Genomic DNA, 24642 nt, shown 5'->3' with positions numbered 1-24642 from the left:
TAGGTCTTATGATGGTGTCCCTTGAATAGATATGTGGACAGAGTTGGCACAGGGGTCTGTGGCAGGGTTTGGTTCCTGGGTTGGTGTTTGTGTTGTGTGGTATGTAGTTGCTGGTGAGTATTTGCTTCAGGTTGCTTTAGGTTACAAAACCTAAACTTAATTTCCCCAATACTAATTTCTCCCTACTGTTACTCACACCTTCTTGTCAACTGTCTATAATGGGCCACTCCTTTATCACTACAGAAGTTATTTTTCCTCCCTTGGTATCCTGCTGTTAATTGATTTATCTCATTAGACTGACCTCACACTTGGTAGAGCAACCCACACCCTTTCATGTATTTATACCTGCTCCTGTATTTTTCACTTCATGCATCTGATGAAGTGGGTTCCCATGAAAGCTTATGCCCAAATAAATTTGTTAGTCTCTGAGGTGCCACAAGGACTCCTAGTTTTTCTAAAAAAGCAGTCCTTTCAGCATATAAGATTGTCTTCCAGATCAACAAACCAAACATGTCTTAACCAAAGAAGACATCTTTACTTTGGGAATTTATACTATTGCAAGAAAATGATCAGATTAGAAGTGATTCTGAGGATAGTGAGTGTGAAAAAGGAATTAGAAAATATTCTGATAAATTACCAGTACGTTATCCCATAGAAATTTAGGGTTTTCCAGATTTCCAGACAAATGAATACACAGGAGAAAGTACAGGGCCAGATTTTCAGAACTCTGCATGTATTTTTTCCATGAGCAAACGTGTGTTTATTTGTGTGCCTAAATTGTGCATGCAGTTGTAGTGACTGCACATACAGTTGAGGGAACTGCATGCACAAATGGGTAGGGTAGGAATTAGACAGGATGAAATCACCTGATTTGGAATTTGGCGAAAGCACTGTCATTAACACATCTACTCTTGCAAAAAATGCCATGGAATCTTGATACAATAAGTGGTCGGAGCTCTTGTTTTACATTTCATCTGAAAGTAGAGCATCCCCTAACAGCGTTGCTTTTGATTCACGGCCACTTAACTGAATGGGCATCGATATACTAATGATTCAGAAGAAAAATACATAATAAATCACCAACCACTTCTATCAATGCCTTTCTACTTCTTAGTGTCCTCCTATCCAATTTCCTTGAGAAGTTTTTGAGACATCAAATATATTTTGTTCTACAGAATGATTTGTTCTATTCCATCAAAAATGCTTCTTAAAATTCTCCTAATAATCATTCTAATTCTTTCTCGGCCTTATTTTCCAAAAAATGTGACTGGAAGAAATAGTTTCTGGCCAGCCTTAGCACTGAAATGAATAGCCTTCTTATCATGGGGATTTTGTGAGCTTAGCTCTTACATGAACACAAGACTCATAAGCTTGTTAAGTATTTACATTTCCTGCCTGATTTCAAGGTGACTATTCTGAAAACATTGTTGCTGTTGCAGTATATTGGATTCACATGAGGAGGACTGAGTATTTGTTGATGGAGTTATGAGTGCTGCATATCTGGGTATTTGCTGCAGTTACAGAAATTTTGTCTAAGAGTCCTTTCATGATAAAAACAGACCAAGGACTATTCCTTCTCTTGGTATTGTCTCCCTCCTTAATTTAGGTAACTCTAGAATCATCAAATGTTCACAAATAGACAATATTACTGGTAGAAAATTTCAAATTACAATTTGCTAAGTCTTTAGCCAATTACAAAGGAGCTGATGTAATGCCCAGTGCACAGCTGAGATTTTCAACACTGTATTACCATTATTATTAATAATTTAAGTGCCTTCAGAGTGGCTGGTACTATATAAAACATAAGGGAAGACACAGTCCCTGCCCAAAGGAGTTTATAAATTCTATGATGAAATATATTCAGAATACGCTATTATTATTTGCAGGCCACATACAATCTACAAATCCACATTAAACTATGTAAAGCTCACACTTAAGCTATCAAAAGCAATGAAATCCCATACTTAGTTCACCATGTAATACCTAGGTATTACAACACATATGGCACAGTAGTTGCTGACTGTTTTGGAGCCTCTGGTAATAAATTTCTTGTCACAGTGAGTTGGAAAAGGGCAAAATTCTAATCTGAACTATGAATTGGGTAGGATCAGCTGATGATAGGGTCAGCTCTTCAACTGATATAAATTGCATAACTCCATGAACTTCAGTGGAGTTATGTTGATCTACTTTAGTTGAGGATCTGGTCCATTTTCTTTACTATGTGGACACGGGATTTGGTGTTGTTGGCTGTGTCTTAATTTTCTTTCAGAGGGAGAATTTTAGTTTTTAAGGGTTAAATTGTTGAATAGTTCTCCCAGTCTCTGTTTAGCTGTAATGGAACTCCTTCATCATCTACGTATTGCGTTAGCTGCTGTAAGAAAACACCTCATACCTGAACCTTTCCAAACAACACCAGTAATTCAAAAAAAAAAAACGAGACGTACTTGTGGCATCTTAGAGACTAACAAATTTATTTGGGCATAAGCTTTTGTGGGCTAAAACCCCCACGAAAGCTTATGCCCAAATAAAGTTGTTAGCCTCTAAGGTGCCACAAGTATGCCTCGTTCTTTTTGCTGATACAGACTAACACGGCTACCACTCTGAAACCTGTCACAAAGTAATTCAAGAGTATTTTGAGATTCTCATATCTTGACATACAGTGAAAAAACTTGTTTTGTTAAATAACAAAAAATAAAAAGCAGACCGCACCATCATTACATCATGCCAGCCTGGTTTTGCCATAGGTTGCTGCCTACAGTACACTAATCTTGGACTTTTCATTGATGCAACACTATAATAAGATACAGAGCAAAGTCACACAAACAGTGAAGTGAGAGATATGTTATACAAAGAAAAGGTATAAAGGTCAGGGGCACAATCCTTATCTCACTGATGTCAGTGGCAAAACTCCCATAGATTTATGTGCAAACAGGATTTGCCCCAGGATTAGTAACTCCAATGCTTTTTCAGTGCTTTAATCAAATCTTCTGTGACCATGCCATGACAGCTTTTACATTGCTGTTGTGGAGTAAGTTATTACTGAGAGGTGCTAGCTTCTCATTATACATTCAGTTTCAGCCCACTTCTAACTTCATCAAGCCCAAAACATTCAATCTGAAATTGCATGTACTGCATGAGGGTACTAGTTGGTGTCTGCTACAGACCACCAAATTACACAAGGAACAGGATGATCATCTCTTTATGCACCTATCTATAATGTTTAAGAAGAAAATAGGGGACTTCAGTTTGAGTAACATGCTGGAGGTCTCATGCTGCCGGTACTAAAATATCCTTCGAATTTCTAAATGTTACAGATGACAATTTCCCAACTCAAACAGTGTTGCAGCCAATACAGGGGAATTCCATGTTGGACCTTATCCTAACAGATAAAGAGGGATTGATGACAAAACTAAAAGTTAATGCTAGTTTATGTACAAGTGATCATGCCTTGATCAGATTCATAATGTGCAAGCAGAATGAACTCCAAACCAGTAATATATATATATTTGTACTTTAATAGAGCTAATTTCACAAAGCTGAAAATAATTATAAGATCAATCAGCTGGGAGGAAGAACTTAATCAGAAAAATATGAATAATAACCCTAAGGGAACACCTTACTAGATGTCCAAAATGCCACAATCCCATAGTTGAGGAAGAAGACTGTGCTGGTTAAAAAAACAAAAACAAAACTGGTTTATAGGGGAAGCAAAGGCAGCTGTAAAAACAAAACAAAACACAACAAATGGAAGAAAGGGGAAGCTGATAGTAACGAATATAAAACAGAAGGTAAGAATTGTAGAAAATTAATAATGGAAGACAAGGGACACAAGGAGAAATCTAGGGCCAGCAGACTTAAGGATAATAAGAAGGAGATTTAAAAATATATCAAGAATAAAAAGAATTCTGACAATGGTACTGGTCAATTACTAGATAGAAATGGTAGAATTATCAATAATAATGCAAAAAAGGCAGAAGTGTTCAATAAACAGCTACACCTACAATCTGGAATGTGCACTTTTCTCCTTTAGCTAATAAGCAGAATTGGTTTAAGAGTATACAGTGTTGCCAACTAACTCCTATAATTTTACCATGAGTCTTTTGATTTTGGGTATATTTTTAAGGCCCCCAGCTTCTGGAATAAAAAGATGGCAAAAGAATCTCAGCTTTCTTTAAAAAAAAAGAAGTTTCTAGCCCTTGAGGTTAAGGAGACAAGCTTTAGAATGCAACCTCAGGGCTCAGAAAGCAGAATGCAAACAAAATGAACCCCAAATGAATTACAGGCAAGTTGCATCTTAGGTGCATTTAACATGCGCAAATTCAGCTTTGAGCGGTTGGCAAAAATAGGGAAAAAAAAAGAAAAACAACAATATAAAAACTACATCTGTAGTGCTGGCTATTCCGCCCACCATTCAACTCAATGAGTGTTTCACTATACATGGTTTTTGCTTTACGCGCTAACTACGGAACGGAACCCCCGCGTAAGATGAGACTTGCCTGTATTTTTAAAAATCTCATGATTTTTTGTGCCTGGATTAATAATATTTTAATGCATGAGATTGGCAATACTGGCTGAAAATGTTGAGATATACAGTAGAACTTCAGAGTTACAAACAGTTTGGAAATGGAGGTTGTTTGTAACTCTGAAATGTTTGTAACTCTGAATAAAACGTTACAGTTGTTCTTTCAAAAGTTTACAGCTGACCGTTGCCTTAATACAGCTTTGAAACTTTACCATGCAGGAGAAAAATGCTGCTTTTAACCATCTTAATTTAAATGAAACAGATACAGAAACAGTTTCCTTCCCTTGTCAAATCTTTTTTTTTTAAACTTTCCTATTATTTTTTAGTAGTTTACATTTAACACAGTACTGTTCTCTATACTGTATTTGCTTCTTTTTCCCATCTCTGCTGCTGCCTGATTGTGTACTTCCGGTTCCAAGTGAGGTGTGTAGTTGACTGGTCAGTCCCAGGCCATGGTAAGAGCTGCTCAGAGAGCCCAGGCCACTTTGGGGAGCCCTGGACCCTCTGCCTGCCCTGGGCAGCGCACCCCTGGGGGTCAGGGACACGGTCTGGGGGCTACTCTCAGGCACCCCAGCCCCGTGCCCAGGGGAAGTGGAGGATCCGGGGCTCCCCATAGCAGCCCAGGCTCTCTAGGCAGCTCTTACCACAGCCCAGCTTTGGTCTGGGTTGGCAAGAGGGTGGGGCCTCAGGGGAAGAGGGATACAGTGATGAGGCCCTCGGGTAGGAGTGCTCCTGCATGTTTCCTGTTTTTACCAGCACTGCATGCTGGGAGCAGGTGTTGGGGGCAGGGGTGTGTGTGGCTGTGATAACATCTTCGGAATGCATCCTGGACTGAGGAATCGCAGCGGCCTCTGTCCCACCAAGATGGGCTGCCTCTCCCACTGTGACGTCGTTGGCAAGCTACAAAACTCTGGCAGGTACTGCACTTACACAGCCATCCACAGGCTGACACACATCCAACTGAGTTACATGAATGATCTCCCAGCTACTCATGAAGCAACAATAGAAAGGCTCCAATTCCACCCCAGCTCCCCAGTCCTATATCCCAGAACTGAACCATCTTGCACTGATCAGAAGCCTGATCAGTGTAAATTCACTAAGTTTGCCCTCCCTAAATGTGGAGAGGACACACACTAGCCTTTGTAAACTAAGCTGAGCTTTCCCAAACACTGCAATCAAAACACATTGTTTTAGATAAAATATAAAACAGATTTATTAACCACAGAAAGGTAGATTTTAAGTGATTATAAGTTGCAAGAGTAGAGATCAGCATTGGCTACTTAATAAATAAATTCACAGTCTTGAGTTCTATAAACAAGATTTGAATCAAGCAGTGTCTCACCCTGACAGATGGTACGAACAGGTCACAGATCCTCAATACACAGGCTAGAACTTTTTCTTGGCTTGTGACCACCCTCACCCAGTTCAAAGTCTTTGTCCTCCAGATGTGTTTCCGGGTATTGAGTTGTGGGGGGGAGTGAGGCCAAGTGACGATGTCACTGTCTCTCTTTTTATACCTTTTCCCAGCTGCTAGAAGTATTTCTGCTGTGAGGCAGGGATCATGCACCCCCCGCCCCCCTTGGACAGGCAGTCTCCATTTGCCTATGTGCTCTCTTGAGAAGTCTTTGGGCTAGCTGTTGGGAGAGTGGATTGCCTTTTAATGGGCCAGCAGCATGGGCATCTCCCAACCTCACAACGTATTTCAAGAACTCAGATTGCAAATACTTCATAACTTCACATACAATGAAACTATGTACAATCCCACAGGATATTAATGTTCAGCAGTTCAAGACTTTTACAATGATGCCTCACAAAGCAGTGTGGGTAGCTGCACTGCATGCTGGGAGCGGATGATGGGGAGGAGGGTGCACAACATGGCTGCACCCTGGGCAAGACTCTTGGCCACTCGAAGGCAGGGCCAGGGGAGCCTAAGGAGCTCCTCTGTTGCCATAGTGACTGGCTCCCTCCCCAGACGTTACCCTGACAAATATTTTTCTTATCTCACGTGATAAAAACACGTCCCCACGTGACGGAGTACAGCTATCTGTCAATTACAATCACGTTGTCCAATCAGCATCGCCCTCCTCTGCTGTCGTCCGGACCCACCCCAAGTACTTCATCCAATCAGGAGGCTGTTGGAGGCACATACCTTGACAGAGAGGAGGCTTAGCTGAAAGCACCGTTGATTGACTTCTGCAGCTCCCAATCGTTGTGCTTCCAGGCCGCTCGGAGTCCCACCTCTTATATCCACGGGCCAATCAGCGGTCGGGTTTCTCCTAGCACTGCGGTAATATGGCTCCTTAGTGAGCGGTCCCGGCTCGGTGCTGTTACCGCCATTAACCCCTTGGTGCTCGGTTGCGGTGAAGGGACCGCGGGGCCGATGCGCAGGCGCCTCTCGCGCTCCCGGGCCGCCGCCCTCCCGTGAGGATGAGCTCGGCCGTCGGCCCCGCCGCGCTGCCCGCGGGCTCCAGCAGCCGGGCCCTGCATGTGGAGCTGCCCTCGCAGCATTGGTAGCCGGGGTCCGGGCCGCAGGGGGACCGGGGCGGGTGGGTGAGGGGCGTCCGGGGTGCTTGGCGGGAAGGGCCTGGCAGTGGTAAGGGGGGTGGAGGTGATGTGGAGAGGGTCTCGGGGATGGGGGCTGAGCGAGGGACGATAGAGAGGGCGGTCTCTCGGCTGGTGGGGGCCGGTGGCTCTGCTAGGGGTAGTGACGGGGGATGAAGGGGGCCCGTCTGGCTGGGGGGCGGTGGCTGGGATGGGGGGTGCTAGGGGTAGTGAGCGGTGGGACGAGAAGGGGCCGGTCTTCGGCTGGGGGGCAGGGGGCCGGTGGCTGTGCTGCGAGATGTTAGGGGTTGTGTGTGGGGGCGAAGAGGGGCTGGTGTCTGGCGGGGGCATGGGCTGGTGGCTGTGTGCGAGGATGTTAGGGTGTGTTGGGGGGCGAGAGGGCTGGTGTCTGGCGGGGGGGCATGGGGGCTGGTGGCTGTGCTGCGAGATGTTAGGGTGTGTGGGGGGGCGAGAGGGGGCTGGTGTCTGGGCGGGGGGGGCATGGTGGCTGTGGCTGCTGCGAGATTTAGGGTTGTGTGTGGGGGGCGGAGGAGGGGCTGGTGTCTGGGCGGGGGGGGCATGGGGGCTGTGGCGTTGCTGCGAGATGTTAGGGGTTGTGTGTGGGGGGCGAGAGGGGCTGTGTCTGGGCTTGCGAGGTGTGTGGCGGTGCAGGGGTATGAGCGGGGGATGAGAAGGGCGGTCTCTGGGTTGGGGGGCGGTGGCTGTGCTGAGGGGGGTGCTAGGGGTAGTGAGTGAGGGACGACAGGGCTTGGGTGGGGGGTGGCTGTGCTGGTGGGGTGCTGTGGTAGTGAGTGGGTGCTAGAGGTGGGCATTCCCCAAGGGATTGGTAAGCAGGGCAAATGCTGGTGAGGGAGGTATGCAGGAAGGTCCTTGGGGTACATGGGGAGGGGAAAGGAAAGGGGAATCCCTAGGGCACTGAGAGGGGCAGGGTGGATTCACTGGGCTTCATAGGTGGCAACATGCGAACAGTTGTTTTTTGAAGGTGTGTATGGCGTTGCAGCATCTAACTATCTTTTCTGTTTCCAAATCCCTCAAGTTAAGTTGTTTTATGCTTTTTGCAGTGATTGGAAAAATATTGTTTTAATGTAATCGGGGTAAGAAAAAAATCTCTTTCTGGAGTGTCTGTTGGTAAAAATGGTTCCATTACTGCCATTTAAAAAACTGATAAGACTCTGCCCACTTCCTACTCTCTCCTTCCGATTACCCCATCTTTCTTGTTTACTGATTTGGCTGTTGGTTCACTGGGTGAGCCTTTTAATCTTGGAGAATGTGTTTAAAACAAGGTTATGTGAGAAACCCTTACTCTTCTGTTATAATCATATAAATGTTTAGCATTGTGTATTTTATAAAGCTCCTGCTTTTCTCTCATGAATACAGGTTCTTGTAGCTCATTTATTTAAGAATAACTCAAGGCCTGGTCCACATTTAAAAAACTAGTTCCACCTAGATACATCTCTCAGGGTTGTGAAAAAATTCTCGTGCTGAGTGCTGTAGTTAAGTCGGCATAACCCCTGGTGTAGGTGTAGCTAGGCTGAAGGAAGAATTTTTCTTTTGATGGAACTAATGCCTCTTAGGGCATGTCTGCGCTTACCGGGGGTCAATTTAGTGTGTCTAGACCCGCTAAATCGACCACAGATCGCTCTCCTATCGACTCCGGCATGCCACCGGAACCAGAAGTGTAAGGTAGGTTAACGGGACAGTTTCTCCGTTGACCCAGCACAGTGTAGACACCGCAGTAAGTCAACCTAAGCTACATTGACTCCAGCTACGTTATTCACATAGCTGTAGTTGCATAACTTAGGTCTACTTAACCCTGTAGTGTAGGCCTGCCCCCAGAGAGGTGGATTAATGACATCAGTGGAGAAAACCTCCTTCTCTTTGCCTGAGGAAGTGTTTAATAGTCACACAGCTGCAGTGGCTGTACTGTGGTCATACCCAGTGGCTCAGAATGTGAGTTGGAGTAGTATAATGTTAGAAGTCAAACTTCAAAACTCTTACCTTTGTCAATGTGTATAATTAGCAACTGAGATTAATTTTTGTTCTTTGAAGCCCTATCAAACAAGACTTGAATCTGCATCCTCAGAATTGGATGTGTTACCTTTGCTACAGTTGTCACTGAGAGCTAAAGAACAGAAGGGAGCTACATTTCTTAGTTCTATGTACCTGTAAATAAGTACCTAAGCATGATTCAGAGAATGTCAATAGACATCAAAATCAGCTGAAGAGATAACTAGCTCCATTGTAAAACTGCTCCCTGCCAAAAGATCTGGAAGAGACCTAATAAAAAGAGAGTGATGCTCTCGTGTGATGGTTAATATTAGAAGGATTAGAGTAGCATCTATGAGCCTGCGGGCCTGTTGTGCTAGGCGTTATACAAACACGTAAAAGCCATGGTCTGAAGAGCCTACATTCTAAACACACAGGAATTCTGTGACAGAGCTTGGAATTGAAGCCAAGGCTGCTGAATACTAGTCCAGTGCCTTAATCTTAAGACCAGCCTTCCATCCCCACCGTAGTATCTGGCCTTGATGCCCGTGGTTTAGACTGAGATGTAAAATGTTTTTCATATGTGCGCAATAACACTCTTCACATGTCTCCTTCCTTTTCCCCCTTAAAAAGTACTAATCATGATAGTAGTCAACAATGGTAAAACCTTTGCGCCTGTACTGTGTTTTTGGCACATAGGTAAAGGAGCAGTCAATTTTGTTTTTGTTGTATAGCTGAAATTTAAATCTAGACAAAAATACAGATACTTATATTTTTATACCCTTTTCATTTCTCTGTTAATGAGACACAATATGAAAGGCATTCTGACTTCATAGCTATATCTTATTCTAATGTTTGTATAACTTTAAAAATCTGAGTGCAATCCCACATAACTCGGGCAAATAATTTTCTACTACTAGCACAGAGTGTGCGCGCACGCTTACTGATTCATGTTCCAGTACTTGGTGCCGTATTAGAACAGTCAGTGCCATACTTGAACAGTGCAAACCAGAGAAATGGTGACCTGAGTTCAAAGCTGTTTATCCCAGCAAAGAAAAAAATGCTTAAATTGTTGCATATACAAAATTTTGTATATGCATGTGTAGTGTTTGCACTATTTGAGGATGTAACTCAACTACAGTTTTGTCAAAATGTCAGCTTCTCTTCTTTGGCTAAAGAACAGGATCAGTGAACCTAAAAGCCGTAGACACTGACATACTTCCTCATCTGAAAAATTACTTTTTGAAAGAAAATGATCCATTGAGTTGTCTTCATCTAGTGGCCGAATGCTTCATCATGCATGGATCAGCTAGCTGGGGTCAAGAGGACCATAAGAGAGATCTCTAGTCTTGGTACATAATAGCTTAAAACAAGCTTTCTAGTCCTTATTCCTTCCTTCAGAAAGCCTGTGACAGACTTCTAGGCTTTCAGTAGTTGAGCTGGAAGGAGATGAACAAAAATGCAGTCTTAAAATTGGGAGCCAGTCACGCTGCAGTCAAGTAGTTTATTGAAAGTTGCTGTACTAATTACTGATTCTTGATCAAAAGAAATGTAATGTGTAGTTATTTAGAGGGAGGAATGCTGCTTTTCATGGTTTTGTCTAGCCTGTGGCCCATTTCTGCTCCGGTTGAAATTGCTAAGAATTCTGCCATTGATTTCAGTATGAGGAGGTTTGGAGATCTTAATGAACTGTTGTGGAGATGATAATTGAAGGCCCACAGGTTTTGTGTCTAGTCAATTTTCTTGTTATATAAACAGCTTAACTTGTAATTAATGTCTCATATATATAAAAATGAGATGCAATCAACTTGAATATCACAGTTTTTGAATTTTGAGTAACAGCTTACTGTAGTAATTTTCCTTTAGTTTTTCAGCTTTGTGTTGATGTATTCACTATAGTTCATTTTCTGTTTGTGTGGGTCTTTCTAAAAATTTTCTGTCCCCTATCTGAAGGTCATTGCATAGAGTTACTTTAGGTTGTTCTGGAGACCATTGATTAAAGATGTCCCTCTAATTCTATAGTTGTCTCATAATCATTTTTAGAGACACTAAGATATGTAAAGAATTTTATAGGAGTGAAGTGATCAAGAACTCCCTGGTAAGTTGATTTAATATTGGTGAACTTATATAGAAACTCTTGTGCTTCACTCTTATCTCCTAATGTGTAGGCTTACTTAATGCTGAAATATTGCACTTAGTTTGTAGTAAAACATCTGAAACAGTCTTTTCTTCCATTTTCCAGACACAACTAAACTAGTACAGCTGGATCTCATTGTCCACTCCCGAAGGTTCATGCTCTTATGGAGTAAAAGGGGCAATGTTTTGGATTAATGACAACCTGAGGGTCTCCCTGAGGGAGATGTTATCAACTTAATGTCATGTAAATCTGAATTATCCAGCTACCGTTTTAATTACTGTTAAAAGTAGCACCTACAATTACTAACTGGAAGGTCTCTCTTTTTGTTTGTTACGCATTTGACAAAGTATATATTTTGTATAGTTAGTTGGATCATTGCATGCGTTGACAACAGAGGATAGCAATATTTCAGAGCAGACCAAAACCCCAGAACCCTGCAAATGCATCTGTAAATCCACAGAAAAACGATAAAGGGGATTTGGGGCAGGCGTAGTATGAAACTACTGCTAACTCACTTCTTAAAACTGTTTCAAGTTGTACCTTTTAAAGTCTAACAGTGCAGTTGACACTCTTGGCTGAGAGAACCTGTTCTCAGTGCTACCAGATGACAGAATGAGGAGTAATGGTCTCAAGTTGCAGTGGGGGAGGTTTAGGTTGGGTATTAGGAAAAACTTTTTCACTAAGAGGGTAGTGAAGCACTAGAATGGGTTATCTAGGGAGGTGGTGGAATCTCCTTCCTTAGAGGTTTTTAAGGTCAGGCTTGTCAAAGCCCTGGCTGGGATGATTTAGTTGGGGATTGGCCCTGCTTTGAGCAGGGGGTTGGACTAGATGACCTCCTGAGGTCCCTTCCAACCCTGATATTCCATGATCCATGATTCTATGAACTCTTGAAAACAACCACAATAAATGGTCTTCAGGAGGGTTGGGATAAAGAGTATATTCTTAAATTACAACCGTACATGTAAATCAGTATCCTGAAGTTCTTGCCAGGGATTGGGGCTCTCTGTCAACAGTGAATTTCTGGTGAGTAGGAGATATGATTCTTTTTGTAAAACAGTAGAAGGATTCAGAAGATCTTTAATGTCCATAAAATCACGGTTCCTGTCTACTCTGAAGTTTTATGTGAAAGACCCAGGACAGTAAGCTACGTATTATGTAAGCTGCCTCTTAGGAATGAGGGATGAATTGATCCTTTGGGGATTTAGCTCTCATTCCAAGGTGTCTGAGTATATTAAATTTAAAGTTTAGACTACTAAACCATTCCCCTGGATCTTGGGTTCAAACAAACCTTAACAAATTAACTTTTATAAAGCTTTGGCTGGAATTCCAGCCCAATGAGTCTATTTTGCTGAGCTGTGGGTTCCCTCAGCGGCCCCGTAAGTCCAAATACTTGGCTAGATTTCTGGACTCTTATAGTAAAATACTAAAATGTGCTAGGCACTTGACAAAAAATCAGATGCAATCCCTAACCTGAAGAGCATACAGTCTGAAGTCAGACATGACTTAAATGGATACAGGAACAAATTATATTTTAGCAAGGGTTAATTCCACACTCTCCCTTGAGGCATATACATAACTTTTCTCTTGTAAGCAGTGTGGCAGAATCAAGACTTTTAGCATGGTTATGAAGAGAGATTGCTGGCTTGGTGAGTGTCCCTTCTGCTTGAAACAAAAACACAGTCTGGAGATGGGAGGAGAAGCAGCTTTTGTCCAAATTTGAGAACAAGTATGTGTGAGCCACTAGCTCTATTAACTACAAAGGAATGACGAAGAGAATCTTTATTACATAATTTTATTAATCGGTAGTTAAAAAATTACTCCATATTTTTTAACTTTCCTACTAGTTATAGGCCACCGATAGCTTTTGTATAAAAGAGGAAGTGAAGTGTTAAACAACACTAGAGGGGGAAACTGAATGGCTGAAAGGAGACATTTAGTATTTAATTGGGGTTTTCACTTGTCTTGGGCCTGGCATAATTATTTCAGTAAGAGGTATGATTTTTTTTTCTGCCCTCTTCCCCCAGTAGTTGTCGTGGTAAAATCCCTAGTATGGACACAGTTAAACCGTTAAAGGTGCCTTATATTGGTACTTACTCCCCTTTCTCTTGGGAACAACTACACTAATAGATGGCACCTTTGTAATAATAGAACTGCATCCACACTCGGACATTATATATCTCTAATTATAGCTAAAGCAATACAACTTAATCTATAGATAAGGCTTTAAAACTGTTACAGTTTGGGACTAGATTCTTGCTGTTTACACAGCAGTGTGCAGTTCTCAATTTTGTTCTTGTACTCCCCGAATCTATTCCTAAGGAGGGTATAGATTGGATGCTTAACATTGAAATATGATACATAGCTTAGTACTAGCTGCTAGTATCTTCTAATGATACAAGTGGTTTGTTGTCTTGATGCTTTCACAGAGTTGCACACAAGCCTTTTTAAATTACAAGCTAATTATAGTCCGTATATTAGCTACTAAGGAGGAAAGTAGGTGATAAACTCCTGTCAGGTTGTCTTTGTCAGCTGTACCCTTGCTTTATGTCATGACAGCATTTTATCTTTACACATTTATTAGTAATAACTATCTAGCCATGCGCACCCTTTAAAAGCATACATAATGTAGTGCATGCAGGCTGTTTGTGTGAAATCAGGTGGCTCTTACTAAGACTGAAACTGTCTTTCTTTGATCTGGTGATGCAAGCTTGGTATGACAATGAAGTGCATCTATTTACACTTTAAAAGTCTTCCATCTGAGGATCTTAAAGTGCTTTAAAGGCATTCATAAACCTGTCAACACCATCCTGTGAGGTAGAGAAATATTACAGGTTGGCTGTGGATGAGACAAACGTACACACAGAGATGAACTGACTTTCTCAAGCTTGTGGCAGAGTTGGGACTGGAACCCAGGTTCTTCAGGTTGGTCCCATTTCCTAAGCACTAGTATAGTTGCCCCACTGTAGCAGAGAACCAAGTTCCTTTTTTGGGCCCTCGTCTTGTAAAAGGGAAGCCTTTCATATGGGCAAAATGAAAGGAAATTCTTTAGAGAACTAGTTTAATATACTTTTAAGTTTTTTCTTGTTGTGGAACTAGAGAAATTTTGCCTCTCTTTCCTATTTTCATAAGATTGGGAGGGCGAAATTGATCTGGCTGAGTGCAGGGTTGGGGGCAGATATTATTTAACTTATGGTTGCATTCTTCAGATATCTGCTGTATGTTGGTCAGTCTGCCTGGTAAGTTCATCTTATCTATCACTTCTCATGTAGAATTGTTTTGGGCCCTTATTGCGGTGACTACATGATAAATATAGCTGTTGGAGTGATGAGGGGAAGGAAGTCATTTGTTTGCTTTATGTTTGTTTCTTTAATTTATTGTAAGTAGTTTTTGTTCTCTGAGCATTTGCTCTTGTCCTTTCCACTCCCAATTCACGTGGAGAATGTAATGCTTCATATTTTGAGTCTCTAACTTGTTACATCTAACCCATTAATTTGGGTCTTTAGAATAATAAAATTCAATGGTTTTCACTGTTCATGATGTCTGAAGATCTCCCTATTTCATTTTAAGTGTTCACATGCTACTATTTGCGCACATTTTAGCCTATTTTATGTGAATGGAATGTCTATGGATCAGTCAGGTTTACTGGATTGATATAAACATTAATATTTTGGATGGTATATATGTAAACTGATGGGGTAGAGGGAAATGCAAATAAATGCTCTGGGATCATATCAACAGGTAGATGTGAATTTTAGTTATGGTCTTGTCTGACTCATTAGTTCTGCACTCTGTTGAAAGGTAGTGTGTGGATTTGAAAGTCATAATTTCTTTTTCACATAATTATTTGCTATTGCTGAGCAATTTCCCGCTGGAGTCATCAGTGTCCTGAGACAGAGAGCTGTCTGTTTTATGCTTGAAAAGAGCGTAATTGTGACTTCAAGTATTTTACAAGGAGAGACCCTAGTGGACAACAGACTTTGGGTACCTTTTGAGGGAAGGAAAGATGGTATGTTAAAAAGGCCAAAGCAAAAAATGAGTGGTGTACTGACCACCTACGAGGCAGTAACTAGTCCTGTTTGGCTTTGAAAATCAGTATTACAGTTCTCCATCAGCATTAGGATTTACATCATCTACTATAGACCAAAAGGTTGTTTGTTTTGACATTAACAATAGCCTTTATTTGTCCCGTCCCAAATCCCAGTTTAAGCTAACAAAGGGTTCTTCCAGATCCCAAACATACACAATTATTCTCAAAGAACCCAATTCCAAATGGGCCATTTCAAATACAGAAGTCTTTCTTACCTAAGGGGAGTTTTTCTCCCCCTCCTTCCCCTTTCTCCACATATCTGAGTTTTGTTAGATGTTATCTTTGAAGCAAACCTCTTGACACATTAATTGGATAGAGCTCTTAGCTGATTTTCCCCCTAACAGTATCCCTGACCTTTCACCTTGTGGCAACTTTACAGTAAGTGTTTTTTTAATTATTATTACAACAGGAATGTCAGTTACAGCTATAGTGAGGTTATTCTAGCCCCATCTTTCAGTTCAGATTTTTCAAGCTTGGTTTCTGCTCAAAGCTCAACATCTCTGAAAGTGGAACAAAAATGTTTCATTTGCCTTTAAGTACCTGGAAGGGGAAACATGATTTTCATATTTAAAAATTGCATCCTACTTTTAAACAGTTCTACAGCTGGGGATTGAAAGATGAAATTGTCAGTGAAAGATTTTTCACTGACAATTAGTTTGTGCTAGTGAAAATAGTTCTTGAATCTGTGCAAATGATACATGTGCAGTAAGTCTTCTCTTGTCTTGTTCAATTCCTAAAGGGTACAAGCATAAAAACTTAGTGGTACATGCATGCACAGTGTATGTGGCTGTATAGAGAAAAATGTAGTAAAAAGGAGGCAGGAATGAAAGGCAAGGGCTCTTAAGGTGTATAGAACTTAAAGAAAGCTGCTTTATGACCTTTAAGGCTTACAGGAGGGAGTGCCACTTTGATGTATCTTGTGTGTTTTGCAGCTCATAAGTAAGGCTACATTTTAGCCGTGGTATTTTTAGTAAGCGTTGTAGACTGATCACAGGCAGTAAACAAAAATTCATGGCCCGTGACCTGTACATGACTTTTTTTTTATATACTCCTGACTAAAACTTGGAGGTTGGCGGCCTTGAGGGTGCCTGGGTGGTGGTGAGGGCCCTGGGGGTGGTGCGGGTACTGGGGGGAGAGGAGAGGAGGAGGAGGGTTGGCAGAACTGGGGCAGGTTCCCTACTCGGCTCTTGGAAAGCAGTGACCTCCAGCTCCTAGCTCCACGTGCTGCCTTCCCTGTGCCCCAAGCCACGGTTCTGCAGCTCCCATTGGAGGCAGCATGTGGAGCTAGGAGCTGAGGGAGGGGAGTTCCTGTTGCCCTTCTGGGGAGCCCCCCAGGTAAGCACTGCCTTGCACCCCAGTCCCCAGCCCTGACGGCCCTCCCCCCCGCCCCCCAAAAAGCTCCTGCTGCTGGGTGGCAGAGAGGATCCAAGACTGCCCCAGCAACAGCCAGTGCGACTGGCACAGAGGCTGCACAGACTGTTCCAGAAGTCATGGAGGTTACAGAAAGTCACAGAATCCGTGACAAACAAGGCATCTTACTCATAAGTCTTGCAGAAGAGGTCCTTCATTCCATGTACCTCCTTAAAGTGTGTGAGTCAGGGTCTTTCAGTGGTCTCTAGCCACATAGCTCCAAGTTATGGAATTCATATGCATTATTGAGAATTTTCCTGGCTTACAACAGAATTTGCAAATCTTGGACGCTGAAGTTGCTTCCGTCTTTAAATAAAAACATTAAAGTTGCGTGGCTAAAGGATCAATTTAGAAATTGCAGTTAAGGTTGCACTGTAGCTTATACAAGGTTAAGGATGTGTGCCACATTCTAATGAGACTGTATACCTGTAAGAAGGGTTAGCAGACCCTTTATGTGCTGTGGTGGGTCTATTTATAAACTAATGAATTTTGAAAGCATCTATTCTACTGATATTTCGTACACACAAAACTGAAAATACTGTTGGAACCAGTAATACCTGTAGAACTGGAAATAACTTTTAGGGTTTTCTCATTGTTACTGGCACCATCCTTGTAATACAATCTTTTTTCCTTTTAGCCATCCATTATTACAGGAGTTGGCGACCTTGGCACGCGGCCCATCAGGGTAATCAGCTGGTGGGCTGAGACATTTTGTTTATGTTGACCATTCCACACGCATGGTTCCCCACAGCTCCCAGTGTCCGTGGTTCACTGTTCCCAGCCAGTGGGAGCTGCGGGAAGTGAGGCCACCGTTTTCAGCAGCTCCCATTGGCCGGGAACGGCAAACCGCGGCCACTGGAAGCTGCAGGGGGCTGTGCCTGCAGACAGTCAATGTAAACAAAATATCTTCGGCTCGTCAGCAGATTACCCTGATGGGCCATGTGCCAAAGGTTGCCAGCGGTTGCCAACCTCTGCATTATTACTTTCACCTTACCAGAGTTAAACCTTGGCCAAATTGATCTCAAATTCGTTTTTGATCCGCAGCTTGGGAAAGCCAAGATACTTGCTCTCTGGGTTCCGTTGGAAAGGAGATGTAGAAGTGCTTGTGAGCATGCTGATGGGGCTGCAGTTCCATCAGATTTGCTGTCTTCTCCAGGTTCTTCTATTGCATATTGGAGAGAAGGGGTGACACAACCCCACAAGAATACCTTTGGTACATGACTGGTTAACCAGGATGTCCTTCAGGATCTCTGCTCAAATGGTTCTGCTCTTGACAGTCCCACAGTTGTGTTTAAAATTTCATGATCAGCTGTGTCATTGGGATTCAGTAACTAAAAATGTGAATAACCTCTGTGTTCCCAATTTGCTCTATTTAAACTAGGCACTGATTATAATTAAGGCCTTCCGTACATTGTGGCAAGCTGGGGAATCAGTACAATATTAAAAGTTAAATAGCAGTCCAATAAGTTGACTAATAAATATTCAATCTTCAGAAGGCTTCAAATATTTTGACAACATACAAGTGCATTGAAGGGATTGTGGGAAAGCTGGAGGTTTTGGCATCTGGATAAGGGACAGCTAGTGCTCTCGACACACAGGAGGTTGTGGGAGGCCACTTGGGACTGTGGAATAAGCTTATTAACTGGCTGCTTCTGCTAAAATGGTTAACAGTGACCTCGTTCACAATGTTGTCATTAGTTTCCTCATTGTCATGAATAGGGGCAGCATGTACCTCTCATCTACTTAAGGTAGTCTGCAAATGTGAAGATGTTGCACTGGTTGCATTTGATTCAGATTTAAAAGGCTTTCTTTGGCATCCTAAGGGCTATAGTAATTTGAGACCCATTCTATGGCTACAGAAAACATAGGTGCCAAATTATTACAAGTATTAACTAGTTAAATGTTCTTGTTGCAGGGTTGGTTTGTGAAGTTTGGAACTTCAGCCACACCTACTATAACTGTTTAATATATCAATATGCACATTAGTTAATTGTTTGCATTCTTCCCTCAACTCCAAAACAGTTGGAAGGATTTTGCTCGTTTCTTCCACGCAGTCACCTTTGGGCATGGCCTAAACATGAAAACTTTCAGCCCAAAATAGGAAAGTTCTCAAACTATGGACAAACAGGATTATAATGGAAACAGTTTCACACACTAAACCATAGCATACATAGTCAGCACTCATAGTTTTAAAGGAATTGTAAAGCATCCCCTGTCAGTAAAACATAGTAACAAAATTTACAGATAAAGTCAAAGGTGAGGGGTATTGGTTTAGAAAGATGAGGTCAGATGAGGTTTAAAAAACAGAGCACAGGATTCAGAAGTGAATTAAGAAATAAAATCTCAAAGTGTCTCTTAAAAATGAGGAGAGATGGACTGAGAGAGTGGTCAGGATTGAATAAGTTCAACCCAGAAGGTCTCACCACAGCAAGTACGACTGCTTCAAATCATCTGGTAGTTATGAGAACCCTAAATGATGGGTTGTGTTATGAGACAGGTAATAGGGTAAAGCTTAAGGATGAGTCCAAGATTTATACATTTAAGTTAGCAGCATTAGTTTAAAAGCCCTTATCTATGTAGGGCAATTATACAGGTATAATCTCTGTGTGGATACTTATTTTGGTATGATTTTTTTTTTTTTTTTTGGTTTAGCTTAAACTCCTTCCCAAGTGACATGTTCTTAAACTGAAGAAAGGCGCTTAAATCTGTATAACCTCCTCCTTCCCCAAGATAACTGTTGGTTTCATTTCACGGCATAAGCTATTGTGAATAAAACTCTCCAGAATCTTTCAATTGGCTCTGTGTGGGTTGAATTTCTGCTCCCTTAATCAGTGGAGTTCCGGAATCTGCCCAGGTAAATCCAGTTGTGGGAGTAGCCCCTTTGTCGATCATCTGTTAATGTTTCAAGGGGTGTTGCAGACATATCTCCAATGCTTTCCCTGTATTGATCAATAAGGCAGCTAGCCTCTGCTGGATCAACTATAAGCCAATTAATGGCAGCTTGAGAGGGCAGACAGGATTAGTTGACACACCCAATTTTAAAATTGCAGCTGCATAATAAAACAGACAGAACCTCTATCCTCTTATCCTCATCTTTCACATTTGTCGTCTTGGATTGCAAACTCCTTGAGGAAGGAGCAATATATGTATAACCATTCATCATTCGCACTGGTGTCAAGCTGGACTGTGTCATTGCTCCAACACTCATCTCTATTTATCTTTCTGTAATCCTGATTCTCATCCATGACCACCTTCCTGATGGAATTGGGATTGAGTATCCTATGGATGGCCAACTCCTCATTCTCCAAACAAAAGCTAAGATTACAAGAATTAGCATCGCTGATAAGTATGCAGATGACTGCGTCATCCTTTCACACACAGAGGCTGACCTGCAAAGCACTTGAAATCCTTTTGCAGATGCCTGTCACAATCTGGGTCTTTCACCATTTGAGAAAACCAAGGTACCCTGCCAGCTCTCACCTACACAAATTACTCTTCATACTCCACAGATCACCATTTTCCATACTTTGGCAGCCACCTCTCCCAAACAGCCAGCATTGATTGATACAGAAATCGAATACTGGATCCCTGTGCCAGCACATCCTTTGGAAGACTGCCCAAACGAGTCTTCCGTGACAGAGATCTGCAAACAGGCACCAAGATCTTGGTTTACAAGGCAGTTGTCATTGCCACCCTTCTCTATGGGTGTGAGACCTGTGTAACCTACAGATGACGACATCTCAAGCATCTGGAATGATTCCAGCAGCACTGCCTCAGGAAGTCTCAGGATCAGCTGGGAAGATTGATGCACTAATGTCATAAGTAGATAGGTAGGGTAAGGGTTAATTTTCTTTTACTGTAAAGGGTTTACAAAGGGAACCAAACACCTGACCAGATTTTCAAAAGTAAGGGTGGGAACCTCTGGAGGTTTTTGGCTTTGTTCTGGGTCTTTTTGTTTTCCTCGGCTGTGAGTAAACAAGCTTTTCTTCTAACTCCATCTTCTTTCAAAATTCGACTTAAAGTGTGAGTACAAGGAAACCAAAGTAATCGGCTGTGATGTGCTTTGAGTTGTATTTACATGGGTGTTGACTTGCTGGACTGGTTTAATTGGCTGTCTTTTAAATCAGGCTGTTTATTCCTCTTTTCTTATAAGCCATATTCCCTGTATTGAATTTCTTAATGCAGAGTTTAGTATATGTAAGTTCTTTCTTTTTTTATGTAAAGTTTCTTTTGAAACTTTGGGAGTTTCTTTTCCTAGTGAGGCAAAGGGATAGAAATTTCTGTACCAGGTATCTGTCTCTTCACGGAAGACAGGGAGGGGGGAGGAAGCCTTACATCTTGTGTTGACTTTCCTATTATCCCCAGGGCGGGAACAGGCTACGGGGAAAGAGAGAGAGAATCAACTCTGTTCTTTTGTGTTTGAGGTTTTTCTCTAGTTACTGCTATGAGACAAGGGAGGGCTGAACCTCCTGGTGTGTTAGCTGTGACTAGGTTTGAATACATAGCCTCGAGGGAGGTAAATAGCTCTCTTGGTTTTGCATTCACGGAGTTAAGTATAGCATCGCCCAGGCTCACCCAGGAAAAAGGGGTGGGGGGAGCTGGGGATGAGCTAGGGAGACCCAGGGGTCTGGGTTTTGGAGGGGTCCTCCAAGGAAAGGTTTGGGGTGACTAGGAACCCTAAAAAATCCTGGTTGGTGGCAGCGATATCAGATCCAAGCTGGGTATAAGCTTGGGGGGAGGTTCACAGTAAACACTCAGATTTTGAACGCTAAGTCCAGATTTGAGACAGACGTTTACCACAACTAATATCAACGTTCTCTCTGCAGCCAACATTAGCAGTGTAGAACCGCAGGTCATGAAACACCAACTCTGCTGGGGGCTGGCCACTGCATGTGTGCCTGACTCCTGAAGCAAGTACTCTTTGCTCAGTTAAGTCAGGGAAGAATGGCTTGCAGAGGGCAAAGACATACTGAAAGTACACCTTAAAAAGGGAGACATCAACTCAACAAACTGGGAGGACTTGGCATGGAATAGAACACAGTGGCGCCACACCGTACACCAAGCCACAACCCACTTAGAAGAGAACAGATCTGCTCATAAGACAGAAGTGACAAAGGAGGAAAGAGGTCCCAACACTCTCGTCAACAACTATGTCTGCAGGGCACCAATTGGGCTCCTCCGCCAGCTAAAAAACCATCAGTGAACCTCCTTGGCAGACATCAGCCTCACATCGCGGAATAGCTGAAGAAGAGTGTCTAGCACAAGGGGCATCAATTCAGAGGTCTTACTGCTACTGTGATATCAATATTTTGCTGAATAAACAATCCATGATGATCAGTTGCTGATCACGGTCTGACAAGACAAAACAGTTAACTGAGCTTAATCTAAAACTTGAAGAGGGATCAGCATAGCAACTTGCTCCTCTCCACATGAGAAGTGGCCAGCAGCCAAGCCTGTCCTGTTAGCTATGTTAGTGGCATGAGTTCCTTGATTTATACCTCAGGAAGATTGAGCTATGCCAGCTGCTAGCAGGTTGGGTCCCTGAATTAGATCCGTAGAGGAGGCAGAACTTTTTCACCTTGGCAGTAGTCCAGCAGTGACTTATGCATATTTATTTTGTTCTGGAATATTATATCATTAAAGGAGATAGAGTTCAGTGGTTAAAGCAGAGTAGGAATTGTGACTACTGACTTCTGGTCCAAGTTCTGCCACACTTTGTCGGATCCTGGGAAAATCACTACACCTACTGGTACCTGAATTTACCTGCCTGCAATTTGGAACTAGATTCCTTCCCCTCTGCGCGTAAGGCTCAGAATGTTCTTGTGAGGTTGGGGTATTGCCAAGTCATTTGAGATCATCTGATGAAAGTGCAAAACATCAACAGGAACACTGATGAAAATATTTTTTTCTGTGCCTTGTGTTAAGCTTCTTTGTTTATGGCTTCCATAATAATATTGGAAAGACTTTAAAGGTAGAACTAACAAATAACTCATCAGAATTTGAAGGAGAATCGAGCACTTTATAAACAAAAAACCAAAATCTGACTTTTGAAAGAATCTCATCAGAATCTTGGATGTTCTGTAAAACTTCTACACACAACTTCTAGATACACTTGCTTTAAGTTCCATTAAACAATATTGTAACTGCAGAACTAGGCGGCAAGACCTGGTGGAATGACTTCTGCTTCTCATTTTTGATGGCTGTCAGAACTTCAAGATTCTGTAAAGCTCTTTGGAAGTCTTGAAGTATGAAAGGTAGGACATAATGTTGTAATTAAGGATTTCTCATACACAGTTCAGGGTTTGTATTTTCTCATGAGAGGGTTTTGTGTGATGTGGCCACTTGTTCTGAAGGAAATAGAGGGCTAACTTGCTTCAGATTGATTACCATACAGTAGCTTTGGTGATCTATCCACTTACTGCCAACCGGAGCTAGAGTTGAACCAAATGATTGGAAGTCCATGTCTCATTTTTAATTTCCCCATGTAACTAGTTCCCTGCAAAGTGCAGTGGACTAGGACAAATATAGTACTCAAAATAACTTTTCCATGTATTATGTTTTTCACATAAAAGATCATAAAAGCCTGGAGGTAGGCTACTAAAATTTGCACTTCAGCCCATTATGCTAAAATTCTAATAATCAGATCTGCTATCTATACCATCATCTGCAATATTCCGTGGAGGCTAAGAAATGTGCCTCTTGTCACTTATTAAAGGAACAAATCAGTTGGAATGTTTTTGTATATAGAAAACAATAGCATTGACGTTCCAAAAAAAATCACCGTAAACTAGAGTAACTTCTTGTGAGAAGACTGTTGTTGGGATGACTCATGCCTTGTGTTTCAAATCCTGTCCCCCTATAGTTCTGACAGTAGTCTGTCAGTTGATAATGGTGGAGTGCATAGCCTCTAGAACTCTATATATGCATCTCTTTTTATTGAATTGATATAAAAAGAAAATTGATCTGGTTGTAAATATGGCTGGCCTATGTTTAATCATGTGACTGTTTCCATAGCCTTCCTTCCATACTCATCGTCATAGATCGTGAGCTCTCTGGAATAGGGATGGATGTATTTCTCTGTATAGCACCTAGTTCAATTGGACTGTAGTTCTGATAGAGGCTTTTAGATACTAATGTAAAGCAAAAGGGAATAGATGCCAGATATAAGTTCAGATTCACCCAGATTTTTTTAGTACATTGTTGTGTTGGAGGGAATGATACAAGTTTTTATAAATATCCTGTTGATATTCCAGCAGTCCCTTTTTTGCTAGCAATATTGCTAAAAAAAACATTTACTTTGCCACAGACTTCAGGTTGAGAAACCATTATCCAACTTAATCATGTAAAACTGATTTACTCAGGAAAATATTGAATAAAATTTTTAAAGCCAAGATGAAGAATAGGATTATTCCTTCCTCTTTGCTCATTTTGTTTGATTTAAAGGTTCTGTCAGCTCTTTTTCATAGTATTTAAGCTATTGTTTTCAACTGTTTTTAGACTTCAGAGGGATTCTGTTTAAAAAAAAAAAATCTTTAAAGTCTTTTTTTTAGATGTGAAAGCACAATGCTTAGTTACACTAAAACTATTCATGCGTGCAGAACTGCTTGTGTGGCATTTATACATCTTCATTTTTTTAGTAGAAGGTTAGATGTAAGCTATGTAAATAATTAACAAAACTTGCAAAAAAAAGTCTGTCTGAGCTAACAAGTGGTCATCCTCTAAATAGTGCTTATTCTCCTGCAGTGGACCCTTTTTTCCTTTGGCTGTCTCTAAACAGGGTCCCCTAGCAAAGTGGTTTTCAACCTTTTTTCATTTGTGGACCCCTTTGGAAATTTCATATGGAGGTGCAGATCCTACTGGAAATCGGTGTGTGTAAAAAAAAAAAAAAAAAAAAAAAAAAAAAAAAAAAAAAAAAAAAAAAAAAAAAAACCCTAAAAT

The 24642-nt window shown here is 41.7% G+C and overlaps 1 protein-coding gene across 3 annotated transcripts in view; it reads left to right on the top strand.

Moving 5' to 3' along the window:
- The first annotated feature begins 6778 nt into the window (after nucleotides 1–6778).
- The window catches only part of UVRAG (UV radiation resistance associated), a 160870-nt gene continuing 143006 nt past the window's right edge, over nucleotides 6779–24642 (top strand). Inside the window, exon 1 of one of the 3 annotated variants that reach the window (XM_075061809.1) lies at nucleotides 6779–7032. Coding sequence is in view for 1 of the 3 variants with exons in the window: in XM_075061811.1 (XP_074917912.1) it covers nucleotides 6950–7028 (79 nt within the window). In the remaining 2 variants the exon portion in view is untranslated. Of the gene's footprint in view, nucleotides 7033–11124; nucleotides 11169–24642 lie in introns of those variants that run through there. The other 2 variants (XM_075061811.1, XM_075061810.1) reach the window with 2 other exon arrangements.

Source organism: Chelonoidis abingdonii, chromosome 1, assembly GCF_003597395.2.
Source record: "Chelonoidis abingdonii isolate Lonesome George chromosome 1, CheloAbing_2.0, whole genome shotgun sequence".
NCBI classification, from domain to species: domain Eukaryota; kingdom Metazoa; phylum Chordata; order Testudines; family Testudinidae; genus Chelonoidis; species Chelonoidis abingdonii.
Note: the sequence above shows the minus strand (reverse complement) of the source record. Positions and strands in the feature narration are given on the sequence as shown.